Source organism: Aquarana catesbeiana, linkage group LG01, assembly GCF_042186555.1.
Source record: "Aquarana catesbeiana isolate 2022-GZ linkage group LG01, ASM4218655v1, whole genome shotgun sequence".
Lineage (NCBI taxonomy): Eukaryota > Metazoa > Chordata > Amphibia > Anura > Ranidae > Aquarana > Aquarana catesbeiana.
In genome coordinates this window covers 183,741,551-183,763,913 of record NC_133324.1, presented here as the reverse complement: position 1 = coordinate 183,763,913, position 22,363 = coordinate 183,741,551, and the positions used below count along the sequence as shown (strand labels likewise).

The 22,363-nt window shown below is 41.8% G+C and overlaps 1 protein-coding gene across 3 annotated transcripts in view; it reads left to right on the top strand.

The window, feature by feature from the left end:
- The window catches only part of PJA2 (praja ring finger ubiquitin ligase 2), a 120,676-nt gene that overhangs the window by 44,690 nt on the left and 53,623 nt on the right, over positions 1-22,363 (top strand). For 2 of the 3 annotated variants that reach the window (XM_073624599.1, XM_073624600.1), the window contains 2 exons: positions 382-582; positions 7,691-8,723. In XM_073624599.1, the coding sequence (XP_073480700.1) occupies positions 384-582; positions 7,691-8,723 (1,232 nt within the window). In that variant the 5' untranslated portion in view covers positions 382-383. The remainder of the gene's footprint in view (positions 1-381; positions 583-7,690; positions 8,724-22,363) is intronic. The other variant, XM_073624601.1, reaches the window with a different exon arrangement.

Genomic DNA, 22,363 nt, shown 5'->3' with positions numbered 1-22,363 from the left:
GTAAACAAAAACGTTTTGGCTTTAGCTATACCTTAAGACATCTACCGAGTTCTTAGCCTGATATAGTAATTAAAAAAAAAAAATCAAGAAGTTTATCGCTTAGATTCACACCTGCCTTGAAAATGTAAATGTAATTGGTGATGCTGGAAGCAGAGGGAAAAAGTAAGGTACATGGCACAGGCTCCAGGAAGCACTTTCCTACTGACTCACTATGGATTGAGGTGCTTGCATCTTGCTCAGAACTCAGATTAAGGTAAATTGAGTAAAGAAGGCTATAAACACATCTGTTTTTACTGGATATCATTATTGGCTAGCTGAATGACTTCTTTGTTGCTTTTACTTGTTTGGAATTGCAATTTAATTATGATTGTTTTTTTGCAGGAATGGGTCAGGAAGCTGGTAAGACTGCCTGGCCTAAACCTTCTGGGGGATATCAGACGCTCACGGGGCGGAGATATGGAAGAAGACACGCATATATTAGTTTCCGACCCTCTCTAGAGAGTCCTAACAGATCTTCAGCTCGGCAGAAGAGTGAAGGTGAAGGCCTGGAATTGGGCAGCGTACAGAAGGAAAACGATTTAAGTGTGTGATATGTTATTCTTCTTATGAATGTAACATATTTATTGCAACAGTGAATATGGGGAAGCATAAGAGCTGCCTTTGCCAATTAAAAAAAATATTTTCAATTTTCAATACATGTGGAAAAGGGAAAAGTACCTCTATGTGGAAGTAATGGCAAGGTGTGCAATGAGCGTGTCCTTGTCAGCTCCTTTAGTATGCAGTACATCTGTTACCCCAGGAACCCCAGGAAGTGACTGCATGGATGAGTTCATTCTCTGTTTTTAAAGGCAATTAGTCAGAAAGGAGAGCCCAAGCTACTAAACATTATTCTCATGGTAGAAGAGTTCTTCTTTTTGAAAGTGGAAAAATAATTTTCCTTAAGTGTTTTACTGGGCTTATTTTTCAGGTATGAAAACTAGTGAAAATGAGCATCACTTTACATGTTCATGTCCTACATAATAATTTCTTATGTCTACATATCAAAAGAGAAAAATACGTATTTTTGGTGGTGTCACTTGACTTCTTTTGAAGGCATTTTTATTTAAGACTGGGGAAATATTGTAGCGGTAAAAGAAGAGGAGATTAAGGGGGGGATATGATCAACGTATATAAATACAGGTACTCCTCACTTACGGACCGCGTTCCGTTCCAGCGACAATGTCAGTGTTGAGAAACTTCAGTGCTGAGCACGACCTGGGCATCGTCTAGTACCGCGTCATCCTGACAGTGTGAAAGGCAGCGTCATTATGTAGCTGGACGTGACGCTGTGACCTGGCGAGGAATATGGAATGCCATGTTTCTGTCTCTGGCAGGGGAATTGGCTGTTGTGATGCAAATATGTGGGTATTTACCCACAGCTTCTGGCAGATAAAAGATCTCTTCTGCAGATATCTTTTGTAATCATTAAGCAACACTCATTACCCATACATCTTCCACTTATTTAGCTACAGTATCCTGTGTGTTGTCACTATATGCTATGTCCCCGAGGGTCAGGGATAGCCGGTCGTAAGTCAGAGCGGTTGTTAAACAAGGAGTATCTGTACATAGGTGGTCCATATAGTGAGCTTGGTGGTGTTATTCACCTTAAGGTCATCAGAAGACAAGGGGGCACTCTATATCATTAGGAAAAGAGATTTAATCTCCAGATATGGAAAGATTTCTTCACAGTGAGAGATGTGAAAATGTGGAATAGACTCTCTCAAGAGCTGGTTCTGTCCAGCTCAGTAGATTGTTTTAAAAAAGCCTGGATTTTTTCCTAAATGTACACAATATAACTGAATACTAATATTTATGGGTAACGTTTATCCAGGGTATATCCGTAATTGGATCATGCTTTATTGGGGTTTTTGCCTTCCTCTGTATCAACTGTGGGCATAGTAGAGTGCATATGGAGGTTTTGTGTGTGTGTGTGTGTTTGTGTCCTTCTTCCTTTTTTTTTTTTTTTTTTTTTGAACTGGGTGGACTAGATAAAAATTATAGACCCCCCCCCCCCCCCCCCATTTCTTTTTAAGTGGGCAAAACATTTCTATCACAGGTGTATTTTAGATGATGGAGCCAGAATATCAACCGAAAAAAACATGATACAAATGTTATAAATTTTGAGTTGCAGTTCAGTGAGCAAAATAAGTATTTGATCCCCTGCCAACCAACAATAATTCTGGCTCCCACAGACTGGCTACAGTATGTGCTCATGTGGTACACAGATTAGTCCTGACAATTTAAGAAGGTGCTCCTAACGACATCTCGTTATGTGTATAAAATACGGGAAAGGATGATCATCGGAAAAGTGAGGGATCAGCCCAGAACTACACGGAAGGAGCTTGTGAATGATCTCAAGGCATTTGGGACTGCAGTCACCAAACAAACCATTAGTAACACAATCCTCCAGTGCCCGCAAGGTCCCCCTCAAGAAGGCACATGTACAGGCTCGTCTGAAAAGTTTGCCAATGAACATCTAAATGAATGGGAGAAAATGCTGTGGTCAGATGAGACCATAATTGAGCTCTCCGGCATTACCTAGACTCACCGTGTTTTGAGGAAGAAAAATGCTGACTATGACCCTAAGAACACTATCCCTACAGTCAAGCATGGAAGTGATGGAAGTGGAAACATTATGCTTTGGGCTGTTTTTCTGCTAAAGGTACAGGCTGACTTTGCCGCATTGAGGGGCCATGGATGGGGCCATGTATTGTAAAATCTTGCATGAGAAACTTCTTCCTTCAGCCAGAACACTGAAGATGGGTCGTGGATGGGTCTTCCAGCATGACAATGACCCAAAACATACCGCCGAGGCAACAAAGGAGTGGCTTAGGAAGAAACATATTAAGGCCATGGTGTGGCCTAGCCAGTTTCTAGACCTTAAAGGAGTTGAAAAGTCTTGATTTTTCACCTTAATGCATTCTGTGGTGCAGCTGCCCCCCTAGAGCCTACCTCTTACTTACCTGAACCCAATCTTTCCAGCGATGAGACCGAGCCCAGCAACTCCAGCCGCTGTCTCAGGGCCTCAGTAGATAGATAGCAGCAGGAGCTATTGGTTCCCACTGCTGTCAATCAAATCCAGGTACATGGGGGGTGGGGCAGAGTCCTGCTGTCTGTGTCAGTGGAAGCAGCAGCAGGATTTGGGAGAGTGCCCGCATGAGTGCCCCCATGCAATGCGGCTCACCATGGGGACACTCGATGTGGAGGAGGAGTAGTCGGGAGCGCCCCCGGGGGACCCCAGAAGAGAAGGATCAGGGCTGCTCTGTGCAAAACCTTTGCATAGAAGGAGATAAGTATAACATGTTTGTCTGTCTTTTTTTTTTTTTTTCTGGATTTTTGGTTGATATTCTGTTTATCATTTTACAATACAACTATGATAAAAATTATACACCCTCCCATTTCTTTGTAAGTGGGCAAACTAACAAAATCTGTAGGGGATCTAATAATTAATTTCCCCACCTGTATGTAATATGTGTAATTTTCTTTTTGTTTTTTTTGGTCACTATATGTACCCCTTTTTTAGAAAAAGCCAATATTTACAAAGTATGACTTCATATGGCTTTTAACCCCTTGGCATTTGTGCATTATTGGCATTATCCCGTGTGTAAAAAAAAAAAAAACAAAAAAAACACATATTGTATGGATTAAAGTAAAACATTTACTTTTTGCTATGATTTATTGCTTAAATTGTAAACCGTTGTGGTGATTTTCAGTGGGGCAAGGGCCTCCCATGGACGTGGAGAAAGTTTGATAAATTGTACTTTAACAAGCTGAAGTACCCCATAAACCCTTGAGTAGAAATCTGTGGGGGACAAGTATCTCTGGTTGAGATTTTAGATAAGCAAGAGCACATTCCTGCTCCTTGAGATCAAGCAAACTGTGTTAGTGCTCTTCAGGGAGAAAGGTTATAAGCATTAATCTAATTCATTTCTTGTATGCTGCTTCCAAAAAATCTGTACAGGGATCTAATTATCATTTGATTAGATTGTAAGGTAATTCTTCAAATGCATCTTCTTTTTTAAGTGTTTAATCATGATCTGTGGATGACTGAATATTTGTTTAGAAGACCTAGCTGAGCTAATACAACCCCAATTTCAAAAAACTTTGAGGCATGTTGCTGCTAATGATTTCAAAATTACCTTATTTTTTTCTTAAAATGGTGCATTTTCTCTGCTTTTATGGAGGGGGGGGGGAGACACATTTATTCTCTAGGTGATCAATGTACATTGCAGAGATTTTAACACTTTGTTGTAGATTCTTACCTTTTTGTTCTTAAGATAGAGCTGTTTGTTGGTCTGTGTCCATGTGCAAAGTGAATGGAATCAGTCTTAAAATTATCAGTCAGCTGCTGCACCTGCAAGGTTCAAATGAGGAAAATTGCTGGATTTGTATTCATTTTTTTTTTTAGAAGGGATTACCCTTGGAAGTATCTCACCAAAAATGACATTTATGTTGCAAGGGATGCCTAAAAGCTTACTTGTATCTTAGTGCAGACTTTTGGGAAAATCAGTAAGCCAATTACACAAGCAGAAAACTATATTTCTGGGGGGGGGGGGGGGGGTTCTGTATACCGAACACCTCCAGGTAGCAATTTTGCATTGCAGAAAATTACAGAGCTGCAGATAGGAAAGGTGTTTTTTTTAAAAACATTCAGTTACAATATGACTTGTGTCCAAATTGTATACCTTATTTATCAGCGTATAACACGCACCCCAAGTTTAGGAGGGAATTTTAAGGGAAAAATGTTTTAAGGATAAAAAACTTGCATTTAAATGCCCATCAATGCAGCCTTATCAGTGTCCATCTGTAGCCTTGCACAGCGTCCATCTGCATGCTTGTCCAGTGTCATTTGCAGCCTTTGTGTCATTTGCAGCCTTGCAGCCTTGTCAGTGCCCATCTGCAGCTTTGTCAGTGTCCATTTGCAGCCTTGCCCAGGCTGCAGTTAAACTGCAGTGACTTGTCAGTGTCACTGCAGTTTGAAAATGGCGCTGCCAAGATACACAGAGCCGGTCCTGCTTACTCATACCAAACTGCAGCAAAGAATTTTAAAAATCCATGTTTTGTTATGTTAGCCTTATTCGTTATTTACTTCAACGTTCACCAACAATACCCCATAATGACAACATGAAAGAAGTTTGTTTTGAAATCTTTGCAAATTTTTTTAAAAATATGAAAACTAAAAGATCACATGTACATAAGTATTCACAGCCTTTGCCATGATGCTCAGAATTGAGCTCAGGTGCATCCTTTTTCCACTGAGCATCCTTGAGATGTTTCTACAACTTGATTGGAGTCCACCTGTGGTAAATTCAGTTAATTGGACATGATTTGGAAAGGCACATACCTGTCTATATAAGGTCCCACAGTTAACAGTGCATGTCGGCACAAACCAAGCCATGAAGTCCAAGGAATTGTCTGTAGACCTCCAAGATGGGATTTTATTGAGACACAGATCTGGGGAAGGGTACAAAAACATTTCTGTGCCCAATGAGCCCAGTGACCTCCATCATTCGTAAATGAAAGAAGTTTGGAACCACCAGGACTCTTCCAAGAGCATACCGTCTGACCAAACTGAGCAATCAGGGAAGAAGGGCCTTGGTCAGGGAGGTGACCAAGATCTAGATGCTCACTCTGACAGAGCTCCAGCGTTTCTCTGGAGAGAGAACCTTCCAGAAGAGCAACCATCTCTCCGGCTATCCACCAATCAGACCTGTATGGTAGAGTGGACAGACAGAAGATGCTCCTTCATAAAAGGCATATGACAGCCTGCCTGGGGTGTGCCAAAAGGCACCTGAAGGATTCTCAGATAATGAGAAACCAAATTCTCCGATCTGATGACACAAAGATTGAACTCTTTGGCCTGAATGGCAAGCGTCATGTCTGGAGGAAACCAGGCACTGCTCATCACCTGGCCAATACCATTCCTGCAGTGAAGCATGGTGGTGGCAGCATCCTGCTGTTTTCCAGCGGCAGGAACTGGGAGACTAGTCAGGATCAAGGGAAAGATGAATGCAGCATTGTACAGAGACCTCCTTGATGAAAACCTGCTCCAGAGAGCTCTGGGGCGAAAGTTTATCTTCCAACAGGACAATGACCCTAAGCACACAGCCAAGATAACAAGGGAGTGGCTATAGGACAACTCTGTGAATGTCCTTGAGTAGCCCAGCCAGAGCCAAGACTTGAACCCGATTGAACATCTCTGGAGAGATCCGAAAATGGCCGTTCACGCTCCCCGTCCCACCTGATGGAGCCTGAGAGGTCCTGCAAAGAAGGAGAGAAACTGCCTAAAAAAATAGGTGTGCCAAGCGTGTAGCATCATACTAAAAATGTCTTGAGGCAGTAAAAGGTGCCAAAGTATTGAACAAAAGCTGTCAATACTTGCGTACATGTGAAAGAAAGATATGGTAGGTATATGAATAGGGTGTGTGTGTGATATTGAGAGAGTATAGATCTCCAAACTATGGCCCCTGGTTGTTGTGGAGCTACACGTCCCAGGCATTGTAAAACTCTGACATTCACAGACATGACTAGGCATGATGGGAATTGTAGTTCCTGAACTGGAGGGCCATAGTTTGGAAACCCCTGATGTACCGGCTCATTGCTGGTACCATGTGACCTCTATAACCAATCACAGCAGCTCTCATGACAGTTGTAAACAATGGATGGCTTCCTTTCATGCCATCCATTGTGTACAATTGTGTTGCTAGCTGTGATTGGTCAATCATAGCCCATCTGTACCATGTGGTTAGCTCTAGCTAATCACCACAAAACAAACTGAATTAACCAGTTTTGTTCAGTAAAATGCCTGCTATAAGCAATCAGAATGTGTTGAAAAAAAATCCTGATCACTTCTCCAGAGTAGCAAAATACGTTTTGGCCTAAATCTATGAATTATGATTTAGTCCGTGAATTATTTGCAAATTTTTATAACTGAAACAAAATCTGCATATGAAGTAAAGCATGCTTGTTATACTCATTGTGGAACCTAAGGGGCTAATCATCTGCATTCTGCATAAAGGCTGTGTGATCCTGTCTCTCTGATCCTCCTCTTCTTTAACTGACTCCAACCCATCTACTGGTAGAACAGAACATTATGAGTCAGGCTGCACATGCTCAGTTTGGTGTGTATTGCTAGAGAGTGCATGGGATCAGCACAGAGCCAATTGACACTGTCCAGACAGAAGGTCAGGGAAAATGAAAACGCCTCCTCCCACAAGCTTTAAACAGACACTGATACAAGTCACAAGAATGCTCTAACTGCTGATGTAAAAAGGTATTTAGCAGATTTATATTTACTAAAACTATTGCATTTCCACGTGTACTGTGAGAGACCAGATATAGGGAATGCAGGGTCCTGGGTTTAGTAACACTTTAACTGTAGGAACAAAGTAAATACACAGGCCTTCCATTATGGGGCAAGATCTGCTTCAATTTCTGCTTTGTTTGGTAAGTTTAGATTTAGAGATTTAGCACAGATTTGCCCAAAGAATATCTAAATATTATGATAGTTTTCTGTTTTATATATTACTTTGGAACAATTAAATATTTCTAATATTTGGATCCTTTTTGTATCCCTATTTATAACAACATTTATTACTGTTAACTGTGTTTAGCAGGTTTTACAATGTAAAAATATTTTTTTTTCTTTTAGCTTCCAGTGAAAGCCATGATTCGTCACTTTCCAGCATGTGTAGCGCTTTGTCGGCTGATTTGCATGAAGAGAGCAAAACACTGAATACTAATGCTGGTTTGTCTTTGTTTACTGACTCTGAGGAACATGCTTTGCCCCCCTTGTCAATGTCTGAACATGCTGGGGGCTGGCAGAAATTAAATAACGGTGACTGCGAGGAAAGCTCTAAAACTTTTATGCATGCTCCAGTGGAGCACCCACACCACGCTCATCAAAATGATGTCTGTTTTGTTACTATAGACTCATTTGAGCCAGACAGCAGTGATGGAGAAGAAAATGTTAGTCTTTATGAAGATGTTTCTTTAAAAACTGAGGCAGATGGAAACCCACATCTCCTTAGCAATACAATATGTGAACTCCAAAAAGATTCTCCCAATGAAATGCTTTCAGACTTCTCCACCATCAATCACACGTGTGCACAGGACAGTTTATCTCAGGGGCGTTTCACCTCATTATCCCAACATTCGACCCTGGACCTATACACTGCACCATGGAGTATTTCTGCTAGCTCTGTATCAGAGGATGAAGCTACAGGTGTTGGAAGTGTAGACCTTTATGAACCCCGGCAAAACAAAAGTAAAACTGACTTACTTGGGAAATATAGCCTAGGAATTTGTAATGAAAACAATACAGGAGGTGCTAAAACTGACCCAACAAACGAGCCAGTTGTCCGACCTAAAATTAGAAAAACACATCCTACAGTTTCTGGAAAGGACCCACTAATAACTGATGAGAATGGAAAGGAAGCCTGGAGCTCTAGAAGAGAAAAACGGGAATTGCATGCCAATGTACAAAAATCTAGCAAGGCTGAAAAGGTTAACACCGCAGCGGAGCCTGGCTCTGTGTGTGCTGAGGGAGTACAAAAGAAAATCAAGGGAGCTAGCAAGGATACTTTAACTCCACCAGACTGTAAACCATTGGTGGATGACACATTTTGGGATGATTTTGAAGTCTATGGTTTGAAGATGATGGACTCTGCGAAAGAGGAAGACGGGTAGGATTCCTGTTCTTTGCATTTATTTCTCAAAAAAAAAAAAAGAATTTTTCATTAAAGTGCACCTGTGTTTTTCTCATTAAAAGCTGCAGATTCAGTATAACTAAAGGAGATATATATATATAATAATTTTTATACCTGTCAGTTTTTATTGTTGTCTGTGCCCTGTTCGGGAGATTTACCCTCCTCTTTGTCATGTTAACATAATCCCTGAAAGTAAAGGAAAATCCCATATTTTGGGATGTTCCCAGAAAAAGTAATGGAGGGGAAATGCATTTGAATGGGAACACTAAATCTGGGGATCCCCAAGACATTCTCTCAATTTGCAGTGATTTCCTCTTCTTGTTTGGCTACATAACAGGAAGTGAAGGTAAATAACCCTAACAGGACAACGATGGGGAAAAAATAAAGTTTACAGGGGTTATAACCCTCCCTTCCCCTCCCTCTATCCAAAAAAAAAAAAAAAAAGTTCTACTCTTAATACCTGTCCCCAGTTTCAAATATTTGCCCTACCTCTGCTCTCTCACTGCTCTGTATTCCCACAGGAGCAAAGCCAAGTGTTTCGCTTCAAATTGGTCTGCTTCAAGGCTGTGCATCTTTTTGGGCTGTGGGTTGCATGTGGCCCATAGGATCTTCTTTTGCCACCCACATAGTTCTAGCTAAGGCCCAACTTGCAATAATGTCTGTGGACTGTAGACTGTTCCACATGATCCAGGACATAATGCAGTGGGGTGCTGGAATACACTCAATGCTCCAACAGCCTCTCCTTTAACTACGCCAGCATTGCTGGGCAGTGTAATTTTTTTTCCTTGACAGATAGTATAGTTTTTGGCCCCATGTCATTGGGGTATAGGCGCATATAAATAACCACTAGACACCAAAGAAATGTGATGTATTTTTGCTTCCAAAGAAAGCCAGTGGTGAATACATTTTTGTTCCCACTAGGGTGGTGGGTGGGGGTTTATGATTAACATCCCTTGTTTTGGGTTGTGCATCCAAACTCTGTGTGCCTGTAAAACTCAAATCTACATTTAAAACCTATGGAGAAATTGTATTTCACTCAATACAAAGTCCCCATAGGCTTAAAAGGAGATTGCAGAGTACATACACAGGCCCAGTGGAAAATGTATTCTGACAAGCAGCAGTGTGAAGCCAAAGAAGCCACACAACTGAGGTCTCCCTGGATCGGTGAGGGGGGGGCCTTTCAAAAATAAGTATAACTGAACGCTCTGCTGCAAAAGATGGAAGTGGAACTTTACCCATAACAACGCCTTAGTCTTAAAAACTGTCACTTTCTACAATTTAAATTGTGTCAATTTCCAGCCTTGATTGTATGTCTTCACTCAGCTAGAGAGGCTGCAGTAGCTGACAGTGCTGAATTTCACAGGCTACCAATGCAGAGGGAGAAAAGAGGGAATATCAGGGAGATAAGATAAGGTACTATCCTTTGTATGTTTAACTATTTTGTGTCTTACTGGTAACAGAGTATGCCCTGTCACCTCTCATGCTTTTCTTTTCTCCCTCCCTAATCTGTCTTTCATCAGCACAGTCTGTTATTATTAGTTCCGCCCCCTCGCAGTAAATCTTAAAGGGGTTGTAAAGGTACTTTTTTTTTTTTTTTTTTTTCTCTCTAAAAAACCATGTCTATACTTACCTACTCTGTGCAATAGAATTGCACAGAGCAGGCGGGAACCTCCTCTTATCATGTCCCCTGCCGATGCTCCTGGCCCCTCCTCTCTGGCTAGTGCTCCCATGGGAAGCCACTTCCCATGGGGGTACTCGTGTGTGCTCGCACCCGAGTCCCTCTGCTATGTCCATTGACAGACAGCGGGACTTGGCCCTGTCCCCCGCTTCCTCGTCACTGGCTTTGATTGACGGCACTGGGAGCCAATGGCTCCCGGTGCCCCTGAAAAAACAGTGAGACCTGGAAGTCAGGGGAGAAAAGATGTGCAGACGTGCACAACGTGGGATCGAATGAGGTCTCGGGTAAGTAAAGGGGGGCTGAGCGGGCGATGCTGACACCAAAACAGTTTTACCTTAATGCAAGGAATGCGTTAAGGTAAATGTTAAGACTTTACAACCCCTTTTAAGCTGAATTCTAGGAAATCGGACACTTTGAAAAAAGTGCAGGCACACTGTAAATGAAATCCAATGAGATGCATGACACATTGTGGACTTCTCTTTATTGTTTACAACTGCTGAGGTTGCACGCTGGGCTTTGAGAGAAGAGAAGCACACACACAGCAGCTATGCCTGCCCCTCCCCTATGTGGCACATTCACAGAAGCCTTTATATTTTTGTGAATGCTCTCACATATATTACAAGGGCTTCTGTGATTGATTGGGCAATAGGAGGGGAGGGGTGGGCATAGCCACTGCAGCAGCTCTACTGTTGAAGATGCAGAGACCAGAAGGTTCAGCATCGGGGTCCCAGAACTACAGTGATATCTGTCTTTAGGGAGTTTTAGTAATCTGTCAGCTGTAAATAGGGATTAGTCCAAGAAGTGTCTTGTACCTCGTTGGAATAAACTCCAAGTATGCCTTCACTTTTTACAAAAGAGCTGACTGACTGAAAATGTTTTGTGTAATGCCTGTTGGCGAACTATCTGCATTGTATGTTGAAGGGACAAAGGTGTTACTTGTCTGATATGCTGAATAGTGCATGCATAGGCCTGAGGATGAAGAGAACTTTTAAGTGTGGAATCATTCAGAAACCAATGTCAAGTTTTACAGAATATTTAAAAATAATTTAACAATATTGTAGGAAGGGCTCGATTACATTTGAGGGCAGTAAAACCCAGTGGTTGAGCTTAGTTTTAACCACCCTTCAACTGCCCCTTCTTTAGCTGGGAAAGCAGCAGCGGGGGGGTGTACACATGCCGCAGCAGGAGTTATACCCTGTTGTGCTCAGTGGGTACTGCTGCATGCCAAGTGTGACCTATTTAAGTGATCGGGGTCGCACTGTAACCTTCCCGCAACTGTGCACAATGCATGTGATTGCAGTTTGGTAGCCCAACGTTTATGGGGCTAAAACAGGCCATGAGAAGGCGATACAATGCTGCCTCTCAAATGTTCACTGAAGAGCGACTCTAATTGGATCACTTTTCAGAGAGCACCACGAGTGGAAACAAGCTCTGTGTGTGTGTGGTTTAAATGTGGGTTTTTTGTTTTTTTTTGTTTTTGCATATCATTTTTCACGCTAACAAAAGCTTGAATGTCACAATACTTGTTTTATCCGCTATTGCCGTGAGTAGCTGTTTGTACAGCATAGCAATTCACCAACTATCGTGTGAAGTTGGAATGAGTTTTTCTAAAATGTTATTGAACATGGTTAGTGGAATTTAAAGTTGGATGACTGTTCTGGGAAAAGTGCAAATCAGCGCTCCTTGCTCCCCCCCCCCCCTTTTTTTTTTTTTTTTTTTTATTGAAATAGCATGTTTGCTGTAGTATTGCATAAGTATAATCCCTTCCAACTGGAATATGAAACTTCCAGAATGAGGAAAACTTTTGTTTTTGGAAACCTGAAACTCTCCATTATTGCCTGTAGGTCTTATGCATGGTTTTCTTAAACTTTTACACAGGAGTTTATTTTTTGTTTGATTATGCTAAATATTAACATATTTTGTTACTAAATAAGTGCTTTCAAATTCTTTGCTTGCCATCCTTTGAGTGTATTAGTGGCAGTTCACACTGGGGCTTTAAAGTCACCCTTCTCCCCGACTCCGAAGTCACCCCGTAGAGCGCGACTTGCAAAACGACTTCTGAAGAAGTATAGAAGTCAATGTAAGCTGCTCCGAAGTCTCCCCCAAGTAGTACAGGAACTTTTTTTTTTTTTTTTTTTTTTTGTCGGAGCGACTTGAGTCGCTCCTATTAGAACGGTTCCATTGTACTGAATGGAGCACGACTTGTCAGGCTGACAAGTCGCCTGACAGGTTGCCCCTATGTGAACCGGCACTGACTGGAATGTATAATATTTTTGTTCAGATAGCTTTGAATCTGGGATGAAAAAGTGAAAGGCAAGTCCAAACCTACCTAGACCTAAATCTGCTCCCACCCCCATTCTAAGCCTGTTCTATTTACTCTGTAATAGGGAAAGATGCCTATACTTCTACTATACCAATTCTGAAGTCACTCTGGTTCAGTCACATGATATCTCTGGCGTCCGCTTCAGTATAGAGGAGAGATCAGTGGTAACGGCTGCAGAGCCTGGGTGATGAAGTTGCCCATAGGCTTACTAAGGAGCATCAGTTGTCTGCTGTCCCTTCCGTACACTGAAGCTAGCTCTAGGACCTGATCATGTGACAAGATTTAAGCGATTTCAGAATAGATAAGTATAGGTATTCCCCCCACCCCCAATTGTTTTTACAGGGTAGATAGAATAGGTTTAGAATGGGGTTGGAAAGTAGATTTGGGCTTCGTTATTCTTTATATAAGGAGTTAATATTGATAAAGCTTGATGCCCTGTTGTATTTTACAGTAAGAAAATTAGCAGTGTTCATAAAGAAAATCCAAATCAAAGAGTGAAATTGTAGAGCAGTTGTTAGTAGCACTGCCATTGTAAAGGTACAAATAAAAAAAAAAAACTGTCTATACTTGCTTACCTGCTATGTGCAATTACTGTAAATTGCACAGAGTGGCTGCACCACGTCTCTGGTCCTCCGCCGACGCTCCAGTGCCCCCACAGGACACCACTTGCCATGGGGGCCAATACCAATGCCTAAATGTTTTTTACGTTAATGCAAGGAATGCTTAGGCTTTAGAACCACTTTATTAGTCCTGTGTTTGAAATAGGACTTCACATAATAATAATAAAATATGTAACTACTGCTGGCACTCCTACAATGGAAGTTCCAACCAGTAGCATTGCACTTCTGCATATAACTGTAGAGAGAAAAATTTATAGAGGTGTGTTGATTATGATCTTATAAGTTAATTACTTCACCACCTCTCACACCTGTACACCCCCTATGGCCTAGAGCAATTTTTACATTTTTGCTAAGGGCCTATTTTTAAAGTCTTTACACAAAGCGTTTGTAAAGCTCATTTTTTGTTCTATTAAAATAATAAACATCTTATACTTACCCGTTCTGTGCCGTGGGTTTGCACAGAGTGGCCCGAACCTCCTTTTCTGTCATTCCCCGTCAGCACTCTAGGTTCCTCCTCTTCTGTCTTCTGTGTGTGCCAGAATAGCAAATATATATATGACACACACAGTGGGGATCGAAAGTTTGGTCACCCCAGGTAAAAATGTGCATAACGAAGCCAAGGAAAGATGGAAAAATCTCCAAATGGCATCAAATTACAGATTAGGCATTCTTATAATATGTAAAAAAAAGTTAGATTTTATTTCCGTCATTTACACTTTCAAAATTACAGAAAACAAAAAAATGTTGTCTGCAAAAGTTTGGGCACCCTGCAGAATTTATAACATGCACTGCCCCCTTTGAAAAGCTGAGACCTACCAGTGTCATGGATCGTTCTCAATCGTCGTCTGGGAAGACCAGGTGATGTCAATCTCAAAGGTTTTAAATGGCCAGACTCATCTGACCTTGCACCAACAATCAGCACTATGGGTTCTTCTAAGCAGTTGTCTAGAAATCTGAAACTGAAAATAGTTGACGCTCACAAAGCTGGAGAAGGCTATAAGAAGATAGCAAAGCGTTTTCAGATGTCAGTATCCTCTGTTCTGAATGTAATTAAGAAATGGCAGTCATCAGGAACAGTGGAAGTTAAAGCAAGATCTGGAAGACCAAGAAAAATATCAGACAGAACAGCTCGCAGGATTGTGAGAAAAGCAATTCAAAACCCACGTTTGGCTACACGATCCCTCCAGAAAGATCTGGTAGACACTGGAGTTGTGGTACACTATTCCAGTATAAAGAGATACTTTTACAAATTATATATATGTGTATGTATTAGGGCTGAAACAACTAATCGATCGGCAACTAATCGATTATGAAAATAATCGATTACTATTTTCATAATCGATTAATCGTCCAGTAACATAATGGGGTTAAAAAAACTAAAATGAGCCCTTTATAGTACAAAAAGAGCAAATAATCGCTACTGTAAATATTACTTTCACAGTTCTACAGTAAAAAACGAACCCCTTACAGTAGTGATTATCTGCTTTTTTTTATTTTTTTTTTAACCCCATTATTTTACTAAACGTCTTAGACCTGGGTCACATCTATGTGTGTTTTTTGGTGCTTTTTGCAGAAACGGACTACAGTTCATTTACATGGTTTCCTATGGGACATGTTCACATCTATGGTTTTTTCAGCCACTGCATGTTTGGAAAGGGTCAGGGACTTTTTTTTTAATGCAAAACTGTACTTTTTTGGTTCAATAGACTTCAATGGAGAAGCTGCAGAAAAGCATGTAATGCGTTTTTGCAGCAATCTGTGTTTTTTAATCTGCCCAACAACAAATTGGCCAAAACAATGCAAAAATGCAAATTGCAGCAAAATCACGTGTGCAAAAATCAAAAAGCACTGCAGAAACAGATCACAAGCAACCTGCATAGGTGTGTACCGAGCCTTATGCTGGCCACACGGATCAATTTTCAGACGAGAATATTCATACGAAAAATCTTTATACATTCGCTGAATGAAAGAATGTTGTTTGAAATTTTCACTTGCTTTTAACATTTCTGTTTAAAATGAATGTAATCTCTGAACGAAAACCACATATAGTGTCTGAAAATTCCTTTGACCAAGAAGTTTTCTATTATTTCCAAATTTTCCCATCACTGTGGTTGAAAATAAACGTCAATTTGACCTCACTAACAATTAGAAAATCGAAAACGAACGTTCTTAAAATTACATTTTTTTTGGAAGGAAGACATTGTTCTTTTTTTTTAATACAAAAATTTGATCTCTGAGTGTGATATTTACCAGATTTACTCTTTAATAGTATATACAATATATCTCTTCTGTCTGTTATTCTCAGAGTGGATTAGAGATTTTGCTCCCTAACCATATAGTTGGTTATTTATATTTACCACTGCATAGAGATATTTAACCACTTCAGCCCCGGAAGGATTTACCCCCTTCCTGACCAGAGCACTTTTTACAATTTGGCACTGCGTCGCTTTAACTGCTAATTGCGCGGTCATGCAATGCTGTACCCAAACAAAATTTGCGTCCTTTTCTTCCCACAAATAGAGCTTTCTTTTGATGGTATTTGATCACCTCTGCCGTTTTTATTTTTTGCGCTATACATGGAAAAAGACCGAAAATTTTGAAAAAAAATGATATTTTCTACTTTTTGTTCTAAAAAAAATCCAATAAACTCAATTTTAGTCATACATTTAGGCCAAAATGTATTCGGCCACATGTCTTTGGTAAAAAAAATGTCAATAAGTATATATTTATTGGTTTGCGCAAAAGTTATAGCGCTTACAAACTAGGGTACATTTTCTGGAATTTACACAGCCTTTAATTTATGCCTGCCTATGTCGTTTCTTGAGGTGCTAAAATGGCAGGGCAGTACAAAACCCCCACGAATGACCCCATTTTGGAAAGTAGACACCCCAAGGAAATTGCTGAGAGGTATGTTGAGCCCATTGAATATTCATTTTTTTTTGTCCCAAGTGATTAAATAATGACAAAAAAAAAAAAAAAAATTACAAAAAGTTGTCACTAAATGATATATTGCTCACACAGGCCATGGGCATATGTGGAATTGCACCCCAAAATACATTTAGCTGCTTCTGAGTATGGGGATACCACATGTGTGGGACTTTTTGGGAGCCTAGCCGTGTACGGGGCCCCGAAAACCAATCACCGCCTTCAGGATTTCTAAGGGTGTAAATTTTTGATTTCACTCTTCACTGCCTGTCACAGTTTCGGAGGCCATGGAATGCCCAGGTGGCACAAACCCCTCCCCCAAATGACCCCATTTTGGAAAGTAGACACCCCAAGCTATTTGCTGAGAGGCATGGTGAGTATTTTGCAGCTCTCATTTGTTTTTGAAAATGAAGAAAAACAAGAAAAAAAAAATGTTTTTTTTCTTTTTTTAATTTTCAAAACTTTGTGACAAAAAGTGAGGTCTGCAAAATACTCACTATACCGCTCAGCAAATAGCTTGGGGTGTCTACTTTCCAAAATGGGGTCATTTGGGGGGGTTTGTGCCACCTGGGCATTCCATGGCCTCCGAAACTGTGATAGGCAGTGAAGAGTGAAATCAAAAATTTACGCCCTTAGAAAGCCTGAAGGCGGTGCTTGGTTTTCGGGGTCCCGTGCGCGGCAAGGCTCCCAAAAAGTCCCACACATGTGGTATCCCCATACTCAGGAGAAGCAACAGAATGTATTTTGGGGTGTAATTTCACATATCCCCATGGCATGTTTGAGCAATATATCATTTAGTGACAACTTTGTGCAAAAAAAAAAAAAAAAATTTGTCTCTTTCCCGCAACTTGTGTCACAATATAAAATATTCCATGGACTCGACATGCCTCTCAGCAAATAGCTTGGGGTGTCTACTTTCCAAAACGGGGTCATTTGGGGGGGTTTTGAACTGTCCTGGCATTTTATGCACAACATTTAGAAGCTTATGTCACATATCACCCACTCTTCTAACCACTTGAAGACAAAGCCCTTTCTGACACTTTTTGATTACATGAAAAAATTATTTTTTTTTGCAAGAAAATTACTTTGAACCCCCAAACATTATATATTTTTTTTAAAGCAAATGCCCCACAGATTAAAATGGTGGGTGTTTCATTTTTTTTTTTTTTTTCACACAGTATTTGCGCAGCGATTTTTCAAACACATTTTTTGGGGAAAAAACACACTTTTTTAAATTTTAATGCACTAAAACACACTATATTGCCCAAATGTTTGATGAAATAAAAAAGATGATCTTAGGCCGAGTACATGGATACCAAACATGACATGCTTTAAAATTGCGCACAAACGTGCAGTGGCAACAAAATAAATACATTTTTAAAAGCCTTTAAAAGCCTTTACAGGTTACCACTTTAGATTTACAGAGGAGGTCTACTGCTAAAATTACTGCCCTCGATCTGACCGTCGCGGTGATACCTCACATGCATGGTGCAATTGCTGTTTACATTTGACGCCAGACCGACGCTTGCGTTCACCTTAGCGCGAGAGCAGGGGGGACAGGGGTGCTTTTTTTTTTTTTTTTTTTTTTCTTTATAATTTTGTTGCTTTTTTATCTTATTTTTAAACTGTTCCTTTCATTTTTTTTTTTTTTTTTTAATCATTTTTATTGTTATCTCAGGGAATGTAAATATCCCCTATGATAGCAATAGGTAGTGACAGGTACTCTTTTTTGAAAAAATTGGGGTCTATTAGACCCTAGATTTCTCCTCTGCCCTCAAAGCATCTGACCACACCAAGATCGGTGTGATAAAATGCTTTCCCAATTTCCCAATGGCGCTGTTTACATCCGGCGAAATCTAAGTCATAAAATGCTCGTAGCTTCCGGTTTCTTAGGCCATAGAGATGTTTGGAGCCACTCTGGTCTCTGATCAGCTCTATGGTCAGCTGGCTGAATCACCGGCTGCATTCTCAGGTTCCCTGTTGAGACAGGAGAGCCAGAGAAGAACACGGAAGACGGTGAGGGGGGGGGGGGCATTCTCTCCCACTGCTTGTAAAAGCAGTCTAGAGGATAATTAGCCGCTAGGATTGCTTTTACATGAAAGCCGACCGCTGGCTGAAAAGAATGATACCAAGATGATACCTAAACCTGCAAGCATCATTCTGGTATAACCACTCAAAGTCGTGAATGGCGTACCTGAAGACAAAAAAATGGTTAACAATAAAGCACAGTAAACGGTAAAGTATAAAAAATTGCATACCTGAAAAGCAAACATGATAAAACATAATAACAATAAAACATTGCAGAATAGAATACAGTAAAAAAGAGCAGAACAATAGAGAGAATAGAGAGAGAGAGAACAATAAAACGACAATTATTATTTTTTATTTTATATTTTTATTTTATATTTTTGTTTTTTTTTTTGTTTTTTACACTTTTTTTGTAACTGTAACTTTTATAACTGTAACCAGTTCCAGGTTCGGGTCTCTCAAAATGCAATGGCATCTTGGGAGACCCTGTGAAAGTGTGCCTAGTCTGTGCAATGCTGTACCCTACGCTAATACTCAACTAGTGAATGGTAGCGTTCAAAACATTCACCAATGCAAAAACCGTGATTGTCAGGACAGGAGGGACAATAATAGCGGGTGTCACGCCTATATCCGCGCTTGCTGCAGACACATCTTTTTTGGGGGGGTTTGTTGGGTAGGGGTACTCGGGAGGACATAAAGAAAATGCCTCTCATGCAGCCGACTGCATTTGGTTGGGGATGTGAATGGGGGAATTACGGGCGCTGCAGAAGTGGTGGGTTCCCAATTAGGATTGGCGAATGCAGCAGGAAGGGCACAATGGGCACGACGGGCCTGTGTTTGTCTTTTTGGTGGCAGCGGAACACTACTTGTGCTTGCCACCTCACCAGCTTGAACTGCACTTATGGGACTCGCCACGTCACCAAGTGTTACTGCAGTGCTGGTTTGACTACGACCGGAGTGTACTAGGCCACTGGTGCTTGCCAGTTCACCAAAACGCTACCAAAAAAACTGTTAGCGATCGCAGGGATCAGGCCTGACTCTGCGAACGCTGCAGTTATGTGTTTAGTGTTTTGTAAGTGACAGTGATCGGTCGATACTGCACTTGGGTGGGCTGGGCTGGGCCGGGCGGAGGGGCAAAACGCAGGTGCTAGCAGGTATCTGGGCTGATCCCGCTAACACTGCGTTTTTGGGAACCCTAAACTGCTGGGGACGCTAGTATAGATCTGATCGGATCAGATATGGATCTGTTCAGATACTATACCACTAAGAGAGGCGTATGCTGCGTGCGTGGGTGTTAGCGGTACTGGCGCTAATCTGACGCTGCCTGGGGCGACGCATATCACCGCCGGGCGATCAGGGGGCTAAACCTTTATTCGGTAATAAACGACGGGTGCCCTGACACTATAAAAAATAAACGAACTAACCAGCGTCACCCGCAACGGTTATACGGTGATCAGTGGTGAAAGGGTTAACTAGGGGGCAATCAAGGGGTTAAAACATTTATTAGGTAGTATATGGGGGTCCCTGACGCTATAAAACGCTGACGGCGAACCTAAATATTTACTTCCCTAACTATCGTCACCAGCGACACTAATACAGTGATCAGAAAAATTATCGCTTAGCGACACTGGTGACGGGTGATCAAGGGGTTAAAACTTTATTAGGGGGGTACCCTAGACCTAAAGGGGGCTAACAGTAACTGACCTAACACTGTAACTGTCACAAACTGACACCAATACAGTAATCAGAAAAAAAAAAAAAAAAAACCTGCTTGGTGTCAGTTTGTGACGGGGGGGGGGGCGATCGGGGGGGGGATCAGGGTTGTTTGTGTGCCTGGCATGTTCTAGTGTGTGTGTGTGTGTGTGTGTGTGTGTGTGTGTAGTGCACTCACATTACAGTCTTCTCTCCTCGGCGCCGGAAAGGAAAATACTGAGCCGAGGAGAGATGACATCATTTCCTCTGCCTCTGTGTACAATACAGAGGCAGGGAAATTATCCCATTGGCTGGGAGCGATCGCGAGGGGGGGGCCACGAATGGATGGCCTCCCCCTCACCACCGATCGCCGGGGGAGATTTGCCGACCGCCGCAGGCATCGGGGGGGTCCGATAGGACCCCCCACCCGCGGGCAGGCAAGGACGTACCTGTAAGTCCTTTTGCCTGCCCGTGCCGCTCTGAGGACGTATATGTTCGTGCGGCGGTCGGCAACTGGTTAAGAATAAATTGCCTTTTTTTAAAAAAACTTTACATAGTAACTAAATTATATACCACGCTTTCTTTTTTGATGTTATTAACTGATTAATCGATTAATCTAAACAATAATAGGCCAACTAATCGATTATGAAAATAATCGATAGTTGCAGCCTTAGTATGTATGTTTAGGAGGGAATTTTAAGGGAAAAAATGTTTTAAGGAAAAAAACTTACATTTAAATGCCCATCAATGCAGCCTTGCACAGCGTCCATCTGCAGCCTTGTCGGTGCCCATCTGCAGCCTTGTCGGTGCCCATCTGCAGCCTTGTCAGTGCCCATCTGCAGCTTTGTCGGTGTCCATTTGCAGCCTTGCCCAGGCTGCGGTTAAACTGCAGTTCATTTTTTTTCCTCATTAATGTACACACAGCACCCCATATTGACAGAAAAACACAAAATTGTTGACATTTTTGCAGATTTATTAAAAAAGAAAAATGGAAATATCACATGGTCCTAAGTATTCAGAAGCTTTGCTCAGTATTTACTAGAAGCACCCTTTTGATCTAATACAGCCATGAGTCTTTTTGGGAAAGATGCAACAAGTTTTTCACACCTGGATTTGGGGATCCTCTGCCATTCCTCCTTGCAGATCCTCTCCAGTTCTGTCAGGTTGGATGGTAAACCTTGGTGGACAGCCATTTTTAGGTCTCTCCAGAGATGCTCAATTGGGTTTAAGTCAGGGCTCTGGCTGGGCCATTCAAGAACAGTCACAGAGTTGTTGTGAAGCCACTCCTTTGTTATTTTAGCTGTGTGCTTAGGGTCATTGTCTTGTTGGAAGGTAAACCTTCAGCCCAGTCTGAGGTCCTGAGCACTCTGGAGAAGGCTTTCATCCAGGATATCCCTGTACTTGGCCGTATTCATCTTTCCCTCAATTGCAACCAGTCGTCCTGTCCCTGCAGCTGAAAAACACCTCCACAGCATGATGCTGCCACCACCATGCTTTACTGCTGGGACTGTATTGGACAGGTGATGAGCAGTGCCTGGTTTTCTCCACACATACCGCTTAGAATTAAGGCCAAAAAGTTCTATCTTGGTCTCATCAGACCAGAGAATCTTATTTCTCACCACCTTGGAGTCCTTCAGGTGTTTTTTTTTTTTTTTTTTTAGCAAACTCCATGCGGGCTTTCATGTGTATTGCACTGAGGAGAGGCTTCCGTCGGGCCACTCTGCCATAAAGCCCCAACTGGTGGAGGGCTGCAGTGATGGTTGACTTTCTACAACTTTCTCCCATCTCCCGACTGCATCTCTGGAGCTCAGCCACAGTGATATTTTGGGTTGTTCTTTACCGCTCTCACCAAGGCTCTTCTTCCCCCGATAGCTCAGTTTGGCCGGATGGCCAGCTCTAGGAAGAGTTCTGGTCGTCCCAAACGTCTTCCATTTAAGGATTATGGAGGCCACTGTGCTCTTAGGAACCTTAAGTGCAACAGAATTTTTTTGTAACCTTGGCCAGATCTGTGCCTTGCCACAATTCTGTCTCTGAGCTCTTCAGGTAGTTCCTTTTGACTTCATGATTCTCGTTTGCTCTGACATGCACTGTGAGCTTTAGCCCCGGTTCACACTGAGGCAGCGCGACTTGCAGCGCGACTGCCTCAGGCGACCTGGACACGACAGGGGCAGCGACTTGCAAAACGACTTCTATATAGAAGTCTATGCAAGTCGCCCCCAAAGTAGTACAGGAACCTTTTTCTAAGTTGGAGCGATTAGAACGGTTCCATTGTACAGAACGGGACGCTACTTGTCAGGCGGCTAGGTCACCTGACAAGTCGTCCTAGTGTGAACCGACCCGTAAGGTCTTA